Raw genomic sequence first — 24,950 nt, 5'->3', positions numbered from 1 at the left:
GAAATAAGGGTAGCACATATAACAAGTGCAGGTTGTGATCCTTTTCATTAAACACTATTGCTATTGGTGGTTAAATTATAGGTTTTTAATCAAATTTGGTCCAGATGTTGAATTTCTAGTCATGCTTGTTATATGACATGTCTAAAAATGTTAATGTGATTTCCACCGAGCATTTTATTTAGTTGCCTTTAAAACTTTTACGTTTATTTGAATGTGTTGACAAGTGAAGGCCAAATAAACCATCTGTTTATGTTTGACTATGTGAATATAACTCTTAAAATTTCAAATGGTTGGATTTCCAAGCATAGCCTTATTTTAAATAAAAGTGCATGGACCATGCAGTACTGATAATTCAATAAAACCTTTTGAATTCCTTTAACGTTTATTGTGACATCTTGCAAACAAATACTAAAAGATTTTTTACAATTGGACACCTTTAATATTAAGGATTGTCAACACTGACATCCAATTACACTGGATCTTAAATAGTGCTCTTAAATGTACATAAACACAATTGAGATAAGACACAACGTAACATTTAAAACAATGTTCACACATCAAAATGAAAATGAACCACTTTGCCTGTCATACCAAATAACTACAAAAAGTGACTATAGCTAACTTAAGTCTTGCACCGAGACAGGACACTTATTAAAGGATATATTGAGTATAAATCTGTAAGTGTAGTAGCAGACAAGATCATATAGTCCCGCCTGCAACCTGATGGATTATTATTTGTTCTTGCACTACGCCTTTCTCTTTAAAGAAAACAAAAAACATACCAATACCATTGCAAAGATTTTGTTAATTCCTCGCTGACATTTCACCCATCGACTACATAAGGCATTTATCAGTGTTATTAAACATGGTCTGATGTTTCCTGTGGTCGTTTCTTTCTACGGTTTGGGCTTCAGTGCTGTGGCAGCCACACCCACTATGATGGCAACGACGGTGAAGCCTTGGGCGAAGATACGGGCTCTCATTAGCAGCTGGGACTGCCGAGTCTTGCCACGTCTGAAGGCACTGAGGCCGTAGATCAATGCTCCTGCTGTTCCTAAGCAACCTAAGGATGGAGAGTGTTCATAAACGATTATATAGTTAAACTAAAAAATTACAACATATGTTTGTAGCATTCATCATACAGTTGACACCAGATTTTAATAATACTGTCCCAGTAGCATATGGGTGATTATACACTCACCTAAAGGATTATTAGGAACACCATACTAATACTGTGTTGGACCCGCTTTCGCCCTAAGAACTGCCTTAATTCTACGTGGCATTGATTCAACAAAAAGGCAATGGACATGGTCAGAAACAATGCTCAGGTAGGCCGTGGCATTTAAATGCTGCCAAATTGGCACTAAGGGGCATAAAGTGTGCCAAGAAAACATCCCCCACACCATTACACCAGCAGCATGCACAGTGGTAACAAGGCATGATGGATCCATGTTATCATTCTGTTTACGCCAAATTCTGACTCTACTATCTGAATGTCTCAACAGAAATCGAGACTCATCAGACCAGGCAACATTTTTTCAGTCTTTAACTGTCCAATTTTGGTGAGCTTGTGCAAATTGTAGCCTATTTTTCCTATTTGTAGTGGAGATAAGTGGTACCCGGTGGGGTCTTCTGCTGTTGTAGCCCATTCGCCTCAAGGTTGTGCGTGTTGTGGCTTCACAAATGCTTTGCTGCATACCTCGGTTGTAACGAGTGGTTGTTTCAGTCAAAGTTGCTCTTCTATCAGCTTGAATCAGTCGGCCCATTCTCCTCTGACCTCTAGCATCAACAAGGCATTTTCGCCCACAGGACTGCCGCATACTGGATGTTTTTCCCTTTTAACTCCATTCTTTGTAAACCCTAGAAATTGTTGTGCGTGAAAATCCCAGTAACTGAGCAGATTGTGAAATACTCAGACCGGCCCGTCTGGCACCAACAACCATGCCACGCTCAAAATTGCTTAAATCACCTTTCTTTCCCATTCAGACATTCAGTTTGGGGTTCAGGAGATTGTCTTGACCAGGACCACACCCCTAAATGCATTGAAGCAACTGCCATGTGATTGGTTGATTAGATAATTGCATTAATGAGAAATTGAACAGGTGTTCCTAATAATCCTTTAGGTGAGTGTACAAAGTTATTTTTCTGCTTTTTAAATGGTTATATTTTTATTTATTCTAATAAGTAAAATTGTCTTAGAGATTGTTTGTGTGTGTGTGTGTGTGTGTGTGTGTGTGTGTGTGTGTGTGTGTGTGTGTGTGTGTGTGTGTGTGTGTGTGTGTGTGTAAAACACATTTGTCAAACTTTGACCTTTAAGTAGTGCAAAATATTGGTATTTCTATTAGTTAAATATTTGTTTCACGTTTATACGCTGTAATGTAATTCTGAATATAACCCTATGCCAGAAACAACATTAATGCTATCACAGGATGATTGACGCCAGCTTGTATGCATAATCACTATGACATAACAAGGACACCAACCCTTAAACAACCGCATTTACACATATCTTTAACAGCGTTTAATAATGCAAACAATGTATTTTATATAAGTTACGTGTTTCTGTGTTGTTCTGCAGTTTGCATGTGTGATTGTTTTTTGTAACTCACCTATAGGGACGAATGGATTCTCTTTAGTCTTTCTGGTGAATTTGTCTTTAAAGCTTTCTTCCTTTGCCCTGGGCAGCGGGTTAAATCCCTCGATGACCGGAGGCTGGGATACATCAAACACGATAGGAGCAGTTTTTGTCGGTTGATCTTGGCCAACCGGGGTCGTTGCAGCTGCCATACTTCAAGAACTTTTCTTATCAGGATGTTGAAATAAACAGAAAGCAATGGCCATTTCCGCCAGCTGAAATCACGTGACTCGCGCCATTTTTGCATAAGCTTGTTCGACTACATTGGGCGCCGCTAGAACTGACAGGCGGATGACGTTAACTTACCGCGAGAGCGAGTCGAAATTAGACTTCTACGTATGATTTCTCGAATCACTCTCGCGGTACTTTGACGTCATCCGCCTGCTGTTTTTTTTTGGTGCGCATGAAGTCGACCAATCCTAATATCTTTTATTTGTTAAGTTCTTATTTATTTCTTATCCTGTTATTATTATTATTTTTTTTTTATTAAAAAGACATACAGCATAAACCTTAGATTTTGTCTGTCAAACTCTATATTTGTTAGTCATTGTTATTAACTTAGAAAGTATAAATGTATAAGTAAAATGTATTTATAACTATAATCTCAATGTGTGATAAATTAAAATAGATCAAGATAACCCAAGAGATTAGTGTTTTCGAATTTGACATTTTCAAGTTAAAAAAAATACTTTTATATTCTTAATTATTTCATATTTTGTAAAAAAAAATTATTTGCTCTAAACGAAAGTGGGCTATTTAGAAAGTGTATGAATAGAAAAAATAAAAAAAATAAAAAAAATGATAAATAAAAATAATAAAATACGCCTGCGACTCCAGCGCAGCAGGCGGCGCAGAAATGAAAGAACCTTTGCTGCAACATACTACGTATTCTGTCACGTCGGCACGCTTTAAACGTCATTACGTTTTGTTAGGGCTCGGCGAGGTAAGATGGCGGCCCCAGAAGAACAGGAATTATCTCAGGCTCAAACTGAAAAACTCCTCCAGTTTCAGGTACCAACGGATTTCTAGTCTCTACACGGAGTTATTCGCCTTTTTATTCATCAAATCATCACAAATGTTTATTTACGTTCTCTCTCCTGACTGCTTCAAGTATAAATGTCTAATCACCGAGCTAACAGCCGTTAAGATCGTTACTTTATACTTAAATTAGTCCAGCGTCACCTAATTTAACCAATGCAATCTAAAACTAAATCATACACTTTGAATTAACACCCACGTAAAGAATGTATTATCTAGTCATCCATAATTTTAGTTTAATGTAAGCTGAATTGGCAGCTGTCAGTGAGACGTATGTGCTATAGTATGGGCTATATAGATTATATAGGTTGGCTGTGTGTCTCTAAACCTAATGAGCCTCCTTCCGAAACAAGATATTTTGACCTCCCAAATGCGTCTATGAATCAATATTCTGTCTGTGTAGGTAGCTTACCAGGATTGAGACCGCTTAGATCAACTAACTAACTTGCTTGCGAAATCTACCTAACATAACGTTGCTCAAAAATGACGTCTAGTTAGGCTGCCCTCTTGGATTTGATGCACGCCTGATGTTAACCCTGTGTATCAACCCTGTGTTACAAGGTCTTGTCTTTTATGTAAATGTATTCTGGATGAGACGCACTGAGTAATTCCTCATCTACTACAGTACAGAGTCATTGAAACAAAAACATTTACTTTGTCTAAAATGTTACACAGACATTTCCACTCCTATGTTTCATGGTGTAATCGATAAGCAATACTTTTGTTAACAGAACACCAGTGATCTTTACCAGACTTTACTGTGATGATGGATTTCAGCTTCATTTTTAACCTAAAGTCTTTGTTATTTAGGACTTGACAGGCCTGGAGTCAATGGACCAATGTCGGCGCACATTAGAACAACACAACTGGAACATTGAGGTGAGAGCCGGTAAACGGTTCTGATATTGATTGCTCTTTTCTGTTAAAGTTATTTATATAGCTGAAAAGAATGATTTCCTGTTGTCAGGGTCAACTCTGTTACTGTCAACTCTGTTACCAAGGTAGAATAACAGTCTTGACAGTCGTGTGTGTGTGTGTGTGTGTGTGTGTGTGTGTGTGTGTGTGTGTGTGTGTGTGTGTGTGTGTGAGCGAGAATGACTGTCAGTTCTATTACATACTGTCAACACTGTTACTCTACCTTGGTAACAGAGTTTGACAGTAACAGAGTTGACACTGACTAATTCAGACAACAGGAAATCATTACTTTCAGCGATATAAGACACTTTAACAGGAAATATTATATATTTGATGGCCTGTAACATCTTGAGCCATGGTAATGAGTACTAATTTATTAAAATATTACAAAAGAAATATTCGGAAAAAAGCAGGAAAAACTAATGGCGCTTTTCCATTGCATAGTACCCCAGGGTTTGGTTTGGTTTGGGTCGGGTCAGCTTACTTTTTGGTGCTTTTCTATTAGGTGCAGTACGTGGTACCCAATACTTTTTTTCGTACCACCTCGGTTGGGGTTCCAAGCGACCCGAGCTGATACCAAACGTGACGCGAAAACACTAGATCACTGATTGGTCTGAAAGAAACATCACTAACAGCGTCATCGCTAGCTTTACCTGTTGTCATCTGTGCTCTGCTATAATAAGTTCCCAAACACCCTTTTAGCGACGAAAAACATCCACATGTTGAGAATCAGGGACACCATAACAGTTTTTTCCAGGCTTGCAGTTTGTGGCAGAACATTCGCGACGAGCACGTCAGCATTATATGCTTAAATGCAACTTCAGTGAGGCTCAGCGGAGCGCCGTCGGCTGACGCCGCGGGTGTTTGAAACTGTCATGTGATACAGAGGTAGTGATAAACGCGATGTGCACACATCTATTTGTGGTGGCCAATTTTAATTTTGTGGCGGACTGAGAAATAAATGTATGGGAATGTACAACAACGCTCTCCTCTCACTTGTATGATGTCACAGCTGTGGGCAGCGCAAATATAACGACACGCCTAAAATCCCTCCCACTGCGAAGTGATACTAAACTCAATGGAAAAGCTACCTACGCCAAAGTGAGGTGAGCTGACCCGATCCAAACTAAACTAAACCGTGGGGTACTATGCAATGGAAAAGCGCCATAAGTTACAGTAACAGCTTTAGGGGCCAGTTTGTGACATGTAATAATTATTACCAATACCATCATTCTGTTGTCACAGGCCGCAGTACAAGACAGACTAAATGAGCAGGAAGGAGTGCCCAGTGTCTTCAGCCCGCCACCCGCCAGACCGCTACAGGTCAACACAACAGACCACAGAGTGTATAGCTATATTGTCTCAAGGCCACAGCCCAGAGTAAGAACATCTTTTGGTTTCTATATTGTTTCTATATTGTTTTTCCTCCCTTCCAGCAGGGCTCTTTTGTATTTTAAAATTTGTTGTTTTATAAATAAACACCTGCTTTTGTGTTATGTAATATGTGTAATTAGGGCTGTCACGGTTATGAAATTTTTTCTGACGGTTAATTGCCTAATAAATTGTGACAAGTATGACGATTAATTGCCTGTTTTTTTGCGGGCCTTGACTTTAATTCTTATAGATTTTTTTGTTTGTTCATAAAATAATTTTCACACATTGTTGTGATTATTTAAATTAAATCTTTTGCAAGGTTTACCTGGCAATAAATATTAATATGCATAACACACATATAAAAGTAATTATTTAATGAATATATTTTTCGAAAACTGAAAAAAATTCCCTACATTTGAAATTGCTGTTTTGGAAATGTATGTTTTGCTTGGCAATTCATACTGCTTATCATAGTTTTGCAGCATTTCTTTAAATGCTGTTTTACCATTGTATTAAATGGCTTTGCAATGTATCTTGTTACAGTGTCAGTCAAGGAGCGCCATTAGATATGGTCTCGTTTATACAGGCGCTGCAGCTCCTTGTGTTTTTTAGAGAGATATGCAATCATTGGGGTGATCTGAAATCATTGCGATGAGACGATTATTTAATCATTGTGACAGCCCTATGTGTAATACTATAATAATAGATCAATAATATCAGATAACACAAAACTTTAATATGTTTTTAGTAGAGCTGGGCATAGATTAATCTAGATTAATCTCATACAAAATAAAAGTAATTTTTGCATAACATATGAGTTTGTGCTGTGTAATTATTATGTATATATAAATACACACAAATTCATGTATGTATTTAAGAAACATTTACATGTGTGTGTGTGTGTGTGTGTGTGTGTGTGTGTGTGTGTGTGTGTGTGTATATATATTTATTTATATTTTTATATATTCTAAATTATATATAAATAAAAAAACAATATTTAAATAAAACATCTCTTAAATATATGTATGTGTGTATGTTTAAATATACATAATATTTACACACATCACAAACCCCAAAAAATTACTTTTATTTTGTATGAGATTAATCTAGATTAATCTATGCCCAGCCCTAGTTTTTAGATCAATCTTAAATAAGTGCTTTTTAACAAAACATTTTTGTTCACCTTTACAGAGGTCTATTAGGTTGGAGTTACTACTTGATAATGCTTCCTTTCAGGTTTACGTATTATACACTTCTGGACATATTCAGGTATTAATGCATGTTTGTTACTCTTTAAAATCTAACATGCAACACATGAACTGTTTGGTTAAGCGGGATGTTATGTTTATATTCTTTCCTGATTTTTGCAGGTTTGCCCTGAGATTCATTCGACCAGATCCGAGAGGTCGTGTCACAGATCCCGTTGGTGATGTCATGTCATTTATTCATAGTTTTGAAGAGAAATATGGTCGATCGCATCCTGTATTCTACCAGGGAACATACAGTCAGGTATATTGACTGTTTAATACTATAAATAAAAGCTTATTAAAGTGTCAAGACGAAATAACACATTGATCTAAACAGTTTAATATATATCCTTAATTTTTTATTTAGCCGTTACTTACTCAATATGAATGCTTCTAAATATCATTGTTTTGTCGGTACCCATTATGACCAATAACTAAGCATATCACTCATTATCATGGCTCATGATGTTACAGGCCATAACAAATATAATGCATATCACAGCCTACTGCTACATTAAAAAAAAAATGAAAATGTAGAAGTATATCTAATGAAGTTCCTACTTTCAGGCTCTTAATGATGCCAAGCGTGAACTTCGCTATTTGTTAGTTTATCTTCATGGTGATGATCACCAGGACACTGATGAATTCTGCCGGTGAGCTGGGATGTTTCTCTTCATCCATATCACATCACATCCGCCCATTCTCCTGACTTATTTATCCTCTGTTTCACATTTCTCAGTGCTACATTATGTTCAGAAGAGGTACTGACCTTCGTTAACACACGCATGCTGTTCTGGGCATGTTCCACCAGCAAGCCAGAGGGTTTCCGAGGTAACCGGCATCAATCCTATATTAGGATAACTATACCTCAGGTACCCTTAAGAAAGTGGTTGGAGCTGATTACATTTTGTGTGCAGTCTCTCAGGCCCTTCGTGAGAACACATACCCCTTCCTGGCTATGATCATGTTAAAGGACCGGAAGATGACAGTGGTAGGGCGACTGGAGGGGCTGATCCAGCCCGAGGATCTTATCAACCAGCTGACCTTCATCATGGAGGCAAACCAGACATATCTCATGTCAGAACGACTAGAGAGGTGAGATGCCAACGTTGGCAGATGAGTGAGTAAAGGGGTTTGATTACTTCTCAGACAGTCAAGTCTAAGAAAAGAAAGGAAAGCTAAGGTGTAAAAAGTGTCTCGGATAATTTGTTGATCGAAAGTATGATTGTGTCCAGGGAGGAGAGGAACCAGACACAGGTACTGAGGCAGCAGCAGGATGAAGCTTACCAAGCATCCCTCCTTGCAGACCAGGCGAAAGAAAAGAAGAAACGAGAAGAACAAGAGCAGAAACGTCAGGAGGAGGAGAAGGCTCGCCAGAACATCCTCGCTGAGGAGAGGAGACGAAGAGTAAGCCGTTTAGTGTTGTGTACTTTAAGATCATTTATGTCCTAAAGGCCGGGATACACTGCACGATAATTGGCTGTCCCAGACGAAAGATTGCCATCGTGAAACTATCGTCGCGATTTCTGTGATCGTGGCTCTCCGTCGGTGGTCCTATGTCGTACAGTGAGAGAGGTTCAAAGACGGCCGTTTTCCCGGTCTTGCGTCCAAAGATAGCCTACGATAGTTTTCTGGCAGTGTCAGAAATTCGGCATGATCACCGCACAGTGTGTTTGCTGCTACGACCTGCGCACCGGTATTTGTTTACCACGAGCGCATGCTGGTGACGTTGCGCAACGTGTGACGCAGCCGCCGAAGCTTCCGTGTCATCATCGTTCAGTCTACATGCCTGTCGTACCCGAGTTTAAACGATACATGTCGCACAGTGTGATAAGGTAATGATCTTATAAGAGGACAAAAATCGTGCAGTGTATTCCGGGCTTTATGCAATACTCTAAAATAACATGTTTAGCTTAAAGGATTAGTCCATTTTCTTAAAAAAAGGTCCGGATGGTTTGCTCACCACCGTGTCGTCCGGAGTGTTGATGTCTTTCTTTTCTTCAGTCGAGAAGAGATGGTGTTTTTTGGGGAGAACATTTCGGGATTTTTCTCGTTTTGATGGACTTTAATGGACCCCAACACATAACAGCTTTAATGCAGTTTAAAATTGCAGTTTCAAAGGACTCTGGGTGATCTCGGGCGAGGCATGGGGGTCTTGTCTGGCGAAACGATTGTCATTTTTGGCGGGAGAAAATAAAAATGTGCACTTCGTGCACGGCTTCGTGTCTATCTCTGGTCCTGTGAAGCCCCAGCGCGACCTCGCGTAGTTGCGTGATGCCGTGGAAAGGTCACGTGTTACATATATGAAACCATTTTAAACCATAAAGTGACACAAAGACATTAAGTTGTATCATTCCACATACAACAACGTCTGAACGGTCCTCTTTCTCCACACTTGTAAACACTGGGGCGGAGTTTCGCATACGTCATCCGTGACTTCTTGACGTGATGACGTATTATGTGAGGTTGCGCTGGCGCGTCACAGGACCGGAGATAGACGAGAAGTTGTGGTTTAAAAGTGCATATTTTTTATTTATCATGTCAAAAATGACAATAGTTTTGCTGGATGGGACCCTTGTGCCTCGTTTGAGATCATTTAGGGGGCTGTTTGCACTTGGTATTAAGATGTGTTTTCAACGATCGGATCACAAGTGGACGAGAGAGACACATTACGTTTACACCTGGTATTTACAACCGTCTCTTTTGTCCACTTTCGACCGCTTCTGTGCTGAATACTATGAGGGGGTGGTCTGTGAGACGGTGGGCGAGTCTCTCTGCTGTCATTCAAACCCTAGCGGGAGTAATTATGAGTTTATATGGACGCAAACTAATATTATGTCGGAGTGCACTGCTTGTTTAGCAAGTAAACATGCTGCACAGTGTTTTGTACATGAGTATGTAAGAGCTTTCTTTGAATTTTCAGCGCAATTGATGAAATAGGATTGCGCAACTTTCACGCGCTTTCAAAACGAAACTACGGAGATCAGCCCCTTAGTTTTATAAATGAAAGGCTAAAAATAGCGCTGTTCACCGAATGTTCATGCCAGAAGTCAAAAAAGACATAAAACTTGTGTTTAATACCTCAGATTAGGTAAATGGGCGGAGAGAAGGCGGTCGCGTGTGGCTGTTCGAACGCATTCAACCACATGTGCATTCCGCAACTCCAAAGCGATCCGATCGGAAGTGGTTTCGACCACCTCTGGATGTGGTCGAAAGTGGACGAGCTCAAAACGTTTTGAACACCGTTTACACCTGGCATTAACGTCGTCCACTTGTGATCCAATTGACGAGGGCACATGTTAATGCCAAGTGTGAGGTGCCTCTTGGAGTCCTTTGAGGCTGCAGTTTTGAACTGCATTGGAGCTGTTGAGTGTTGGGGTCCATTAAAGTCCATTAAAATTAGAAGGGTCCTGAAATGTTTTCCTCAAGGACATGGATTCTTCTTAGCTGAACATTGAGGGACGTCGGCATTTTGGATGACATGGTGATGAGTGAATTGTCTGGATTTTTTTTTTAAGAAAATGGACTAATCCTTTAAAAGGAGTAGTTCACCCAAAAAATGAAAAGTCTGTCATTATTTACTCATCTCATGTTATTCTGATGAACACAAAAGAGGATGTTTTGGTGGATGATGGTGGACACGCAGCTGATTGTAGCCATTGACTTCCATAGTAGGAAAACAAATGCGATGGAATTCGATGGGTACCCTCAACTGTGTGCGTACCATCATTTATCACAATATTTATGAATAATATTTGTTTTCCTACTATGGAAGTCAATGGTTATGGCAGCTGTGTGCTTGCCATCATTTGTCAAAGAATCTTCTTTTGTGTTCATCAAAATAAAAATAAAAATTAATACAGGTTTAGAACAACATAAGGATGAGAAAATGATGACACAATTTGCATTTTTGGGTGAACTATCCCTTTAAGGTCTCCTGTAACCTAAATAAGCCTAGAGTATAGTCTTGTTTTAACGTTCACACGCACGGTCAAACGCACAGCTTTGTAAAGCATAGTTTATTGGACTCGTACGTGTATGCAGGCGTTTGATGCATGCACGCATTGCGACAAAATACAATGCATCTTCTTGACTACATACATGCATGTGTTACCTACACGTACAATGCATGCAGGGTTTGAAAAAATTCAACGGTGCCCGTACAGTACGCGCGCACTCTTCTGATGACAAAAATAGTGTCACGCTCCATCTGTACGTGAATCCTTGTGTACACATAAAAAATGGACCATAGTTCGTTCGGCCTTTAGCCTTGCCAAGATCAGGGTTTGATTCTAGTCATTGCACATGAAAATTATAAATTAAATGCGTCTGCCAGCTGCATATTACTATAAATATAGTATGGTATAGTATATATGATGACTTCTCAATAATTATGTAATCAGACACTTGAAGAAGAGAAGGAGCGCAAGTCTGAGTGTCTTCCCCCTGAGCCACCATTGGATGACCAGGACAGTGTCAAAATAGTGTTCAGGTTGCCCAACAACACTCGCGTGGAGCGGAGATTCCTCTTCGATCAATCTTTGACGGTAACCACCCTCCCATCATATTATGTAGAGTATTGTAAATACAGTATGTTAGTGCTCTGTCATGTAAACATTGCTTCTTCTCCTTTTTAGGTAATATACGACTTTGTGTTTTCATTGAAAGAGACCCCTGAGAAATTCCAAATAGTAACGAATTTCCCACGTCGGGTCTTGCCTTGCTTGCCGACGGAGGAGCAGCCCAATCCCCCCACGCTGATGGACGCCGGTCTGAGTCGCTCAGAAGTCCTCTTTGTGCAGGACCTCACAGACGATTGACATTTAGCTAACAACTCGAGTTCCACCTTCCCTCCAGTTCTTCTCTTCTGTTCAATTCCCTTGACGAGGGATCATTGAAATAAACCTTTTACTGAATTTAAAAAGAAATAACTCATCCTTCCCTGCAGCCAAGTTACATTCTGTTCAATGAGTTCAAGGCGAACGGCCATGTAAATATATGACCTAGATATTTAAAGTAAAGCCTGGAGTTCTTTTTTTAACGCAAATCGAAGTTTGACCGTATAATGTATCTCACCTAACGACCAAATTAAAGGGTTATCGACTTAAGGTTCCCACGGGCTGTTCAAAGTTCAAGAAAGAAAACTAAGGCCACATCTTTTCCATGTGGCTTTGTCTATAGAGTATAGTGCAAGTCTGCCCATAGTGTGCCTGTGGTATTTCATAGATGCCCATGTTGCCTGTCGTACATCTGATGGGTCTGGTCATGTAAAGATGTAATTTACCGATTCTAAATTAAACATTTTAAAACATTTTCGTTTGGCATTCTTCTTGCTTCTAGTTGTTTTACTGCATGGGCAAAATATGTGTTTAGTTTAATGTTGGTCGGTATCTGAAAAGGGAAAATGAAATATGGTGCTATATCATGGAAACATTTTCGGGCGGTTTCCCAGACAGGGTTAAGATTAATCCAGTACTAGGCCTTTGGACATTAAGTAGTTTTTTTACCAAAAAAAAAAAACAATACTGGTGTGCATCTTAAGACAAAACAATGGCAGTGATAGATGTTAAGATATGTCAGTATAAGGTGTTTTTAAATTAAGCCTGCTCAAACATGCATTTTATTCTGGGAGAAGGATAAACCCTGTCCGAGAAACCGCCCCTTATTGCATAAGGCCATCATTTTGAGGCAAAATATTTCTTTATTATATGATATTTCTCCTTTTAGATTTCATAAATCCTGTCAATAACACATCTGAATAACATTCCCTGCCAAATTTAAAGAAAAATACACAAAATAAAAACTGAAACTTAAGATTTCTACCATTTTATCTGTGACGTGATCGTAATCATTTTAATTACAAATTTACTTCCCAAATTAAGGCTGGACAAAATAATATTGAATGAAAAACATCACAATGCAATAGTCTCGTTAAAGGAATAGTTTACCCAAAATTAAAAATGTGGTCATCATTCACCTTTATGTTGTTTTTTATTCTGTTAAACACAAATTGGTTTATTTTGATAAATGATGGTACGCATACAGTGGATGGCACCCATTGACTTCCATAATATTTGTTTTTCCTACTAAGGATGGGTCACGCCAACTGTGTGCTGCTTTCCATCATTTATTAAAATATCATTATTGCACGGTGAGTAAAGATGACAGAATTTTTATTTTAGGTTAACAATATCACAACTTTTTCCAATTTATCCAATAACATCACTTCCATTTATTACAGAGATCAGCTTATTTGCATATTAAAGGACAAAACAGGACATTTTGCTCACACTTACAAGTGGCAATGCTATAATAAATTATCTATATGGTATTTCGAGCTAAAACTTATCATGCATACTCTTGCGGACACCAAATATTTGTTCAACATCTTAAAAAAGTCTTAGCTTAGCTTTGATTTTGAAAAAAAACAACACTTTACCCTGTGAAATTATCATGGCAAAAACCACATCTGTATTTAAAGCAGTGATTAGTCAGTGTTCATCTTTGTCTTGATATTCTTTTCCTTTTTTTCCACAATTATTTTTGCTGTAAGTTAATTCAATTTAAGAAACATGCAAGTCAGGACAGCATAATATTCAATGACAACCATATCATGTTAAAGGCATAGTTCACTCAAAATGAAAATTTGCTTAACATTTACTTACCCTCAGGTTGTTGTATCATCATTGCACGGTGAGTAAATGATGACAAAATTGTCTTTTTTGGGTGAGCGATATCACAAAAATCTAACTTTTTCCATTTTTGAGTGTTATAATTGGATTCCCAGTGCTCCTATCAAGCTAGAAAATGTGAAAAAGATCAACCCAGTAACTTAGTTTTGGTAAACCATTCTCTGCAAGCATGTAAAAATAACACAGTGAAATTTGGCTCCCCTTCCGATGTCAGAAGGGGGTAATACCACCCCTTAATTTGCACTATACAGAGATCAAGCTCATTTGCACTTTAAAGGACACACCCAAAAACACAAATTTTTGCTCACACCTACAAAGTGGCATTTTTAACATGTTATAATAAATGATCTATACAGTATTTTGAGCTAGAACTTCACATATGTACTCCTGGGGACACAAAAGATTTATTTTACATCTTAAAAAAATCTTAGCTTAGGCTTTGATTTTGAAAAAAGAAAAACACTTTACCATGTGAGGTTATCATGGCAAAAACACTGTATCTGTATTTAAAGCAGTGATTACTTTAGTCAGTGTTTATCTTTGTCTTGATCTCTTTTTACGTTTTCTTCCCACTCATTTTTGCTGTAAATTAATTCATTTAAAAACATGCAAGTCAGGACAGCATTATTCAATGACAACCATATCATGTTAAAGGGATAGTTCACCCAAAATGAAAATTTGCTTAACATTTACTTCCCCTCATGTTGTTATATCATCATTGCACGGTGTGTAAATGATGACAAAATGTTCTATTTTGGATGAGCGATATCAAGAAAATCTGACTTTTTTCATGCTTAAGTGCTATAATTGCAGTGCTTCTACACTGAAAAAAATGATTCATTGAATTAAATACATTTTTTAAGGTAAGTGGTTGCGATCAATTTATTTAAGCTACATTTAAACAAAAAAAGATTAGTAAAATAAAATATAAAACTTTTGTTTAAATGTAGCTTAAATAAATTGATTGCAACCACTTACCTTAAAAAAATGTATTAAATTCAATGAATAATTTTTTTCAGTGTATCAAGCTAGAAAATGTGAAAAAGATCAACCCAGTAATTTAGTTTTGGTAAACCATTCTCTTCAAGCATGTGAAAATATAGCTAATTGAAATTTGGCTCCCCTTGTGATGTCAGAAAGGGATAATACTGCCCCTTAATCTGCACTACCCAATAACATCACTGCCATTTGGTACAGAGACCAGCTCATTTGCATTTTAAAGGAGAAAACAGGACATTTTGCTCACTTACACGTGCAAAGCTATAATAAATGATCTATATGGTATTTTGAGCTAAAACTTAACATGCATACTCTGGGGACACCAAATATTTATTTGACATCTTAAAAAGTCTTAGTTTAGCTTTGATTTTGGAAAAAAATACACTTTACCCTGTGAAATTCTCATGGCAAAACCACATCTGTATTTAAAGCAGTGATTACTTTAGTCAGTGTTTATCTTCATCTTGATCTCCTTTTATGTTTTCTTCCCAATTATTTTTGCTGTGAATTAACTTTAATTTAAGAAACATGCAAGTCAGAACAGAATAATATTGAATGAAAACCTTATCATGTGAAATGGATAGTTCACCCAATGATAATTAGCTTAACATTTACTTCAGGTTGTTGTAAACCTGTACGAGTTTATTTATAGAACACAAAATAATGTATTTTAATAAATTTTGGTAAGCACACAGTTGATATCACCCATTGACTCCCATAATATTTGTTTTTCCTACTAAGGATGGGTCACGCGAACTGTGTGCTTACTATCATTTAGTAAAATATCATTGCACGGTAAACGATGACAGAAATTTCTTTTTTAGGTTACTTTTTTCATGTTTAAGTGATATAATTGGATTCCCAATGCTAGAAAATGTGAAAAAGATCAACCCATTTACTTAGTTTTGGTAAACCATTCTCATCAAGCATGTGGAAAAAAACAGCTTATTGAAATTTGGCTCCCCTTGTGATGTCAGAAGGGGATAATACCACCCCTTACAGAGATCAAGCTCATTTTGCATTTTAAAGGACACACCCAAAAACACATTTTTGCTCACCCCTACAGTGGCAATTTTAACAAGTAAATTACCTATATCTATACTTCTGTGGACAGCAAAGATTTAATTCACATCTTAAGCTTTGATTTTGAAAAAAAAAAAACACTTTACCATGTCAAGTTATCATGGCAAAAACCACTGTATCTGTATTTAAAGCAGTGATTACTTTAGTCAGTGTAGTATGAGTATACATCACACATTTATTAGTGAACAACCCTCTCCAATCAGCCACAATTAAAAAAAATATGATTGCACTACTCGGTAAAGCAGAACTAGCAACTTTCATTTAAAAAAAGTACAAATCTTAAAAATTTCAATCAGTATACAGATGTATTTATAATACACTCTAACTAGTTATATGTTAAATGCTACAAACAATGATTCCAATGGAATGAAAAAAATTATAGCATTAAGAACCATTTCCTATATATAATATATATTAGCATTTTTATTCATTTCTTTTTTATTGTTTATTTTTTTCTTCCAAATACAAACATGGCAAAAATGAGGTAACTGTAAATGTGCAAGTACCAAAGCAAAATATCTTCCTAACACAGAACACATGCCCCTGGCCCTGTAGTTGTCGGCTGGGTAGTCTGGAATTCAGGCAATGACTGACCCCTAGAGGCCAGGAGGAGAAGATAACAGTAAACAATCCACTATCCCACCACAGCAAATAATCATTGGTAAACAATCAGTGGCGTCTATGGAGCAATCAACAAATCACAAACCCTAAAGTATTTAGCTGCTTATTGGAACACAATTTTCCACCACACAAGCTGTGAGATTATTTATTAGTTGAATCACAGAAAGACTACAAGATTCTATTCATCATAACTCGGAGGTTGATTGTTTTTTTTTTTTTAAGTTTCTTTTTTTAGTAATTCAGTACAGGTAACACTGAGGGTTTTCAAGGAATCTCGATTATAATTATTACGGTGAAAAATTCCTTTAGAAATCTAAATAAGGATATAGTAGAAATAGCCCACAGCCAGTTACCCCAAGCAAAAGTGCTTGCGCGTGTATTAATTTATTTTTTTACATATGCTTAAAACCGTACGACGGGTATATTTTGGTAAATGAGTGATAGCGCCATTTCCCCCCTCAATACTTTTTAAGGCAGATGTATTTAATCGGATCACTCGGGCAGTAAAATAACACATTTCGAAAACTCGAGTCACCATCTATCAGCACATACTAAATAAGTAAAGCTAAATTTTTTATTTTAAGTGAAACCCCTGTTGATAGTTAACTGTCGCTGACCACTGTGTTAAGTGTACTAGTAGCACTGCATGCTGCATGAATAGACACCCATAACAAACTATTGCATTCTCTTATGTGAATGTAGCATTACACCTAAATATAGATTATCTAGCACCTTTTAACTATATGGCTTTCTGTTAACTAGTTCCCAGGCAAGTGTGTCAATCACTGAGGCAAGCACGACTGTGGTGAGGATCGCTTAATGTCCTAGATTATTCCTTACTTACTTAATATATATTTTATAACTCTTTTGCAAGTACAAGCACAATAAAATCTTGTAGTCATTCGATTCGGTTACAAATATGTGCAGTACAGTGCATGGCAGTTATCAGCTGAGCAGAAGTCCCTATACCCAGAACCCAAAGCCAACTAGATCTACCTAAACACCAGTTGGGACCTGGTTAGACATGCATGCATATTGTGCACAATTAAAATACTTGCCCACCCCGTCTAGATATCTTTCACTGAAAATACAGTTTCTTTTTTTTGTGTGTGTTTTTTTTAAATCATGCAAACACCGTAAGAATAGTCTTGGAAGTGGTCTAGGTAGGACAAGTGTGCACCGGGGCACCTTTTAAAACGGGATTACAACCTTTATGTGCGGTTCAAGTACGACAACACGGGAACGCAACAGCTGTAAAACAGGTCCGAGTAACATACGCTAATGATCGGTTGCAGTAACGAAAAGCCTGCTCTCACTCAATACAACATGTCACATTATTGTTTCGTTTTTTTTTTCGTTGCATGCCAGTCTCATAATGGAATAATATTCACCACCATTTAAAAAAAAAACATTAGTTCGATTACATTTAAAATACCCACGGCCTGAGGAAAACAACCCGGAAAATATTCCTCCATGGCGTTAATCCCATTTGAAATGGACTGTTTTCCTTTATTTTTAATTACCGAGAGGCCCTGAGTGATTTTCTTTTTTATATACTCAAAATATATGCCAGTGAACAGATATGTATACATAGATTACTTATCAAAAGTGTGGATTAAATTCATTACAATGGCTTGCTTGGTTTTTTTAAACCTGGCACGCAAATGCAAAATACTCACATTCTCTAAAAGAGTCCCTTTACCCGAGAAAAGCCAGTGTGTCTATTAAATTACAATGACTATTCAGTGGACAAACAACTCTGGAATATATATTTTTATATATATATATATATGTGTGTATATATATAGATCTTAAGGGAAAAGTACTCAAATTGTTTACCCAAAGTTGTTTTTGGAATCGCACAAACCACGAGTTGAGCGTTTTACAGTGCATTTTTTTTTTTATTATTCTTTAAACGACCCTAACGCTCCATCGTCCGCTTTTCGAATCCTATCCGGGATCTTCGTGGTACTTCTACAGTCGAGTGGCGCACAGGAAAGGGCTTAACTTGGAATACAGAGGGTTTCAACATTCTTTTGTCTTAAAAACAAGACGATAATTTTACCTTTCACGTCAAGGCTATGCATACATTGTTTTTTTTCTTTCACATCACGTTACGCTGCGAGCGCGGCCTGAGACCTGACAGCGGGAGGCGAACGAAAACGCATTAAAGATGCTTTAGTATTCCAACCGAATCCTTCAAACTCTCTCAGAAGGTAAAACAAATAAATAACACCACTTTAAAAAAAAAAAACACTTTGCTAACAAAAGACTTGAAGATTAGTAACAGGTTTGTGCTTGTCAAGGTCTTGAGAAGGCAGAGCTGAGATCTTGTAGAGTAAATATGTTGATTATTTGGCTCACGAACGAGGAATAAAGGCCAGTCCTCTCCGAAATCAGTGTTTCGTTCACACTCATATTGCTCTCCAAAGTCTGGACAGGTGAATATGCGATCTCCTGGCCTCTCCGGGTTGTGTGAAAATGAGAGGACGTGCGCCCGCACCCCACCTCCAAAAAGCTCCGTGTTTAGCTTCGGCTGAAATGCGGTGGATCTCGTTAATATTGCTAGTCTAAAAGAACAGTCCGCGCGAGGCCCGTCCTGGATGTAGCCGACAGCAGAGCGATGAATCGGATTCAAGAGGGCCATTCCAGAATAGATGGAGGTTGTGCGGTGCAGCCAGGCGGAGGCTGGAAAAGGCAGTGTGCAGTGTTTTCATCCCTGTGTTACACGGGCCAGTCCGATTACCCTTGCCGGCGAACAGCAAAAACGAAAACTCCGCAGCGACCCCGTGACCCCATCGCAGAGCTCCGCTCCTCAATGTCTCTTCAGCTGTGATGAGAATATCATCCGTCAGTCCGTTTTTTTTTGTGTGTGAAGTTTTTAACCACTACAAAGTCACACCGTCACAATAGCATTCGCAGATAAAAGAGAACCGGGAATAAGATAAGATTCAAATGATCAATACATTATTGCAAAACATAGATTATTAACAAGTCCCTCAGCCCATCACATGCATCTATGATGGTCGTTCGCCGAGGCGAACCGTCTTTCCGCGTCCGATTGCACAGTAAAGCCGACAGCAAGCATCATTCGGGCCCACCCCGCGACCCCTACCGACACCGATGCACAATTTGAATTATTCGTGATTAAACGACTAGATTAAACTATATGCCAACACGAAACGCATTACAGGTTATCTTTGGAATCTGCGAAAACATGGGCAGGGAAAACCGATTCGAAACGGAAAACGCTCACAATTCCAGAACTCGCAAGTGGCAAAAGGAGGCAGTAGCTTTCACACGATGATGCACAGCAGAGGTCAAACAGTTTCCATACAAATTTCGAGATTGCTTATTGTAGAGGTGGGGTTAGGAGCGGGGTGATGGGGCTGGAGAACAGGCGTCCCCACTTACGAAACACACTTGAGGATTTGTGCTGCTTTCCAGTGAAAGACGAAACCTGAACTCATTCCACGTCGCGGTGAACTTCAGATGCGTCGGCTCGACAAATCGGACAGGTGCGATTGGTCTGCAAGACATGTTATGAATTAGTTTCTGTAAACACAGACACTTTTGCATAGTAATGACAAGTAAAAGATTTAAAAATTATGCATTACGTAAGTATAACATAATATACCTTATAATAGTCATTAAACGTAAATTCTTGTTATTAGTTTTCGGGGCGGTTTCCTGGACAGGGTTTAGATTACTCTTGGACTTGGCCTTAGTTATATTTGGACATTAAAGTAGTTTTTACAAACATACCTTACATAAACACATTACAGGTATGCATCTAGAGACAAAACAATGGCACTGATATACACTCACCTAAAGGATTATTAGGAACACCTGTTAAATTTCTCATTAATGCAATGGTGTAATGGTGTGGGGGATGTTTTCTTGGCACACTTTAGGCCCCTTAGTGCCAATTGTGCATCTTTTAAATGCCACGGCCTACCTGAGCATTGTTTCTAACCATGTCTATCCCTTTATGACCACCATGTACCCATCCTCTGATGGCTACTTCCATCATAATAATGCATCATGTCACAAAACTCGAATCATTTCAAATTGGTTGAACATGACAATGAGCTCACTGTACTAAAATGGCCCCCACAGTCACCAGATCTCAACCCAATAGAGCATCTTTGAGATGTGGTGGAACGGGAGCTTCGTGCCCTGGATGTGCATCCCACAAATCTCCATCAACTGCAAGATACTATCCTATCAATATGGGCCAACATTTCTAAAGAATTCTTTCAGCACCTTATTAAATCAATGCCACGTCGAATGAAAACAGTTCTGAAGGCGAAAGGGGGTCAAACACAGTATTAGTATGGTGTTCCTAATAATCCTTTAGGTGAGTGTATGTTAAGATATGTCAATGAAAGATGTTTTTAAATTAAAGATGCTCAAACATGCATTTTAGTCTGGCACTAGGATAAGACCTGTCCGGAAAACCTCCCCATAGTGGTTTGCAAAAAACATTATGTATTAACTTTAAAGAGCACCTGTTATGCATTTCCTGATTTTGCCTTTCCTTCAGTGTGTAAGTGTGTGTTTGCACATGTAACAAAATCTCAAGATGTTACAGGCCAATAAAATCATGATTTCCTGTCTGAATTGGTCAGTGTCAATTCTGTTACTACCAAAATAACAGCGTTAACAGCCCAGACAGCAGGCGACTCCAGGCCAGATTCGACTCGCCTGAAAAGTCCGCTCCCCTTCTCCCTCTCATAATGGGAGAGGGAGGGTGTTACTGCGCCGAGTCGAAGTACTCCCAAAAGTGCTATTACGCCATAAAATATAGTTCCTCTTTTAAATCCGATTAGAAAAGCGCTTCGTTTTATTTTGTACCACCAAACTTGCTCGTATAACTACTCGTCTTAAATAGGAAAAACGTTGATGTGTTTGGTCACTTCTAACTTTATCTCTAAATGGTACCATTGAATGAATGGGGCTAAGCTAAATGCTATCGAAGCATTGCAGCGCGCTCCAGCGCTTACGTGCACGCACACAGATGATAGAGGGATGTATCAACAATTCTTAGTTAAGGTAATAACATATTTTAATATTGAAAATGAGTAGACTATTCCTTTAAGACAAAATATGTGAGAAAAAAAAAGTGTTTTTTGTTGTCACCACAAAACCAATATCAAGACATTTAAAAAGGGCATAATTGGTGCTCTTTAATAATTTTTTATTAACAATATTTATGCTAACTCGTCTTTTCAATTCAGTTGATTTTCCAAAGACCTTTTCACAGCATGCATCGTTGCAAAGCAGTTTTACAGAAAACATTTCAACACAAAAGAAACAAAAGAAAAAAACATCAAAATGAACAGGAGAAACTTGCAAAAAAAGCAAGTCACTTACCTTCAACCACTTGTCCACACACTTAGCATGAAATTCATGGTTGCAGGGCAAAACTCGAAGTAGTTGCCTTGACTCAAAATCGCTAAAGCATACGACACAACTGAAAGAAAATTTCAAGTAAACCAAATTAACTTCAAAATTAGAAAAGTGCACACAAGACAAAAGTACAAACACTTACAGAGTTTGTTCAGATTGGTGGCTTTCTAAATTGAACCTGTAGGACGGAAGTTGCTCTATATCAGCTTTTGTAAGTCCGCGAGGTTTTGCTTCCCCGAGCCTCTCTGCAAGGTTTAATAACGCCTAAAATATAACAACAACAGTGCGGTTATAACATGCAAAACAACTCTCAATACAATCCATAATGTTAGCGCTGCTCCAAAACTATAATGAGCTGCCTGTGAAAGAAACAACTGCAAAAGTGCAAATGCTGATACAAATAGCAAAGATTAAGATTTTAATTATTACTAGGTTTGGGAATAATTGTGAAAACTGAGAGTGGTTACTATCATTCATAACGAGCTGGTTTAAAAAAAAAACATTTCTTACTAGATGAGGATTTACCTCATAGTTCTCCATTTCCACATCATCGACATCTAAGTCCAGGCTGATAGCAGGACCCACAGCAGTTGGAGGCACAGGAAGCATTGAGCTGTTTCACAGGTAAAAAAAAAACATTTATTAGCATCCACTCAATGTAAACATCAACCAAAAGGAGCAAAAAGGGGACTCTTTTATAATTTTCTCTATTCAGGATTTGCAATAAATTCAGGTTTTTTTGGGCAGAGAAGGAAGTTTTATTGAAATGTAAAACAATAAAGTATGATGAATGGCAGGAGACACTTACAGGAAATAGGGTAAGAAGCCGGGGTAGTACGGTGGTGGAGGAGGCGGCGGAGGCAGTGGTTGCTGTAACCGGTACCTCTGTCCAGTCAAACGCCTCGGCAACAGATGAGGATATGGCTAAGGACAAAACAAGCAAAACATTTAGTTTCCCATACATGCATTTATTCATGGCAGCCCACCACAAAATCAAACATTGGAGCGCATTTTTCACTACTTTTCTCTCACATAGGGATCACGAACCACGGTTTCGGCTCGCAAGCGTATCGCGAATTAATACGCAAATTTAAATAGGAAGTTTATCATTTGCATATGTTTCAAAGGGTTGCAAATGTAAAAATTCAAGTGATTTGAAACAATTAAACTGCAAAAAGGCGCTAAAGTGCGGTTAAATGTGTCCGGTCCAGCCGTTAATCAAACAACCCAAGACAAAGAGAAAATCACTTCTGTAGCTCTAAAAAAAAAAATATTTAATTCATACAATAAAGACAGTGTTATTTATTCATTTGATTCGATTTCTGTACCTAATGCTAATTTTAGACCTCACTTAATGTGCAACTTTGTTCTTTTTTATAAATGTTTGTAATTTCTTTATTCGATTTTTCCCACCCCTTTTTTGTTGATCTGAAAAATGATCCGATCCATGCCTCAAAAACCTTAAAGGATTATTTAATTTTCTTAAAAAAAAATCCAGATACTTTACTCACCACCATGTCATCCGGACTGTTGATGTCTTTCTTTGTTCGGTCGAGAAGAGATTGTTTTTTTGAGAAAAACATTCGGGATTTTTCTCATTTGAATGGACTTCAATAGAGCCCAACATTCAACACCCAACCCAACACACAACAGTTCTTTCAACAGAGTTTCAAAGGACTATAAACAATCCCAAACGAGGCACAAGGGTCTTATCTAGTGAAATGATTGTCATTTTTGACAAGAAAAATAAAAAAATATGCACTTTTAAACTACAACTTCTCGTCTAGATCCGGTCGTGATGCGCCAGCGTGACCCCACGCAATACGTCAAGAGGTCACAGAGGACAAACGCGAAACTCCGCCCCAGTCTTTACAAGTGTGTTGAAAGAGGACCGTTCCTTTGTTGTTGTATGTGGAATGATACTAATTAATGTCTTTGTGGCAGTTTATTGTTTAAAATGGTCCGCAAATGTGCGTTTCATATATGTAACACGTGACCTCCCTACGTCACTACGCATTTACGTTAGGTCACGCAGGAAAGGACCTAGACAAGAAGTTGTGTTTTAAAAGTACATATTTTTTTATTTTTCTTGTCAAAAATGACAATCGTTTTGATAGATAAGACCCTTATGCCTCGTTTGGGATCGTTTATAGTCCTTTGAAACTCTGTTGAAAAAACTGTTAAGTGTTGAGTTAAGTATTAAATGTTGGGCTCTATTTAAGTCCATTAAAATGAGAAAAATCCTGCAATGTTTTCCTCAAAAAAACATAATTTCTTCTGGACTGAACAAAGAAAGACATCAACATTTTGGATGACTTGGTGGTGAGTAAATTATCTGGATTTTTCTTTTAAGAAAATGGAATATTCCTTTAATGTGATCCAAACCATGAGTTTTGTTATCCGTCACACCCCTAATAGGGTAAGTCCCGTGCCGCTGAATAGTTTATACTTTATTATAAAAAACACAGTTATTGACCAATCAGAATCAGTGAACACACGCACTGCAAGTCATGAACACACCAACACCCCTGGGGAGCAATGGGGACAGGTGACTTGCACAAGGGCACCTCAGTCGCACCCTTCCATTCGTGAGACTCGAAACGCATCTCTCGGGTTACAAACCTCACTCTCTAACCCATACGGCCACGACTGCCCTAAAGGTTTGAATTTATAACCATTGGCATACCAGCTAGGGTTGTGTTGATAGATGGTAGTATCGTACATCGACGATAGTCAGACATATCGGCAATATCGGGCTTTCATGACGATAATTGGCAACGGTTATTATTATCCTCATCATAATTTCACATTAACATGCGCATTGCATGCTTTTCCTCGCATTAAAGGGTTTGTTGGCTTTACTTTGCGGAAAAGAGCTTGTAACGTGCAGATTCCTTCTTGCACGCACCTGGACTTGTAATGCGTGCGTCTTGG

The 24,950-nt window shown here is 38.1% G+C and overlaps 3 protein-coding genes across 8 annotated transcripts in view; 1 reads left to right on the top strand and 2 right to left on the bottom strand.

Moving 5' to 3' along the window:
• Window positions 1-363: 363 nt before the first annotated feature.
• higd2a (HIG1 hypoxia inducible domain family, member 2A) lies at window positions 364-2,853 on the bottom strand. Its single transcript, XM_055178166.2, has 2 exons — window positions 2,610-2,853; window positions 364-1,063 (listed from the first exon to the last, which is right to left on the bottom strand). Exons 1-2 carry the CDS (start codon window positions 2,785-2,787, stop codon window positions 897-899), a joined length of 345 nt encoding a protein of 114 aa, XP_055034141.1. The 5' UTR covers window positions 2,788-2,853; the 3' UTR covers window positions 364-896.
• Window positions 2,854-3,496: 643 nt separating this feature from the next.
• faf2 (Fas associated factor family member 2) lies at window positions 3,497-12,522 on the top strand. The gene is made up of 11 exons (XM_073854492.1): window positions 3,497-3,646; window positions 4,484-4,552; window positions 5,834-5,969; window positions 7,156-7,231; window positions 7,333-7,471; window positions 7,777-7,862; window positions 7,949-8,040; window positions 8,127-8,304; window positions 8,445-8,616; window positions 11,613-11,756; window positions 11,847-12,522. Exons 1-11 carry the CDS (start codon window positions 3,584-3,586, stop codon window positions 12,027-12,029), a joined length of 1,338 nt encoding a protein of 445 aa, XP_073710593.1. The 5' UTR covers window positions 3,497-3,583; the 3' UTR covers window positions 12,030-12,522.
• Window positions 12,523-16,138: 3,616 nt separating this feature from the next.
• Window positions 16,139-24,950, bottom strand: part of rnf44 (ring finger protein 44) — a 57,716-nt gene continuing 48,904 nt past the window's right edge. For 5 of the 6 annotated variants that reach the window (XM_055177471.2, XM_055177470.2, XM_055177469.2 and 2 more), the window contains exons 7-11: window positions 22,825-22,940; window positions 22,527-22,629; window positions 22,159-22,280; window positions 21,981-22,080; window positions 16,139-20,133 (exon numbers count right to left, since the gene is read on the bottom strand). In XM_055177471.2, the coding sequence (XP_055033446.1) occupies window positions 20,071-20,133; window positions 21,981-22,080; window positions 22,159-22,280; window positions 22,527-22,629; window positions 22,825-22,940 (504 nt within the window). In that variant the 3' untranslated portion in view covers window positions 16,139-20,070. The remainder of the gene's footprint in view (window positions 20,134-21,980; window positions 22,081-22,158; window positions 22,281-22,526; window positions 22,630-22,824; window positions 22,941-24,950) is intronic. The other variant, XM_055177473.2, reaches the window with a different exon arrangement.

The sequence above is a fragment of the Misgurnus anguillicaudatus genome, chromosome 16 (genome assembly GCF_027580225.2).
Source record: "Misgurnus anguillicaudatus chromosome 16, ASM2758022v2, whole genome shotgun sequence".
Taxonomy (NCBI): Eukaryota; Metazoa; Chordata; class Actinopteri; order Cypriniformes; family Cobitidae; genus Misgurnus; species Misgurnus anguillicaudatus.
The sequence above is the reverse complement of the archived record's forward strand: the minus strand, read 5'-3'. Positions and strand labels throughout refer to the sequence as shown.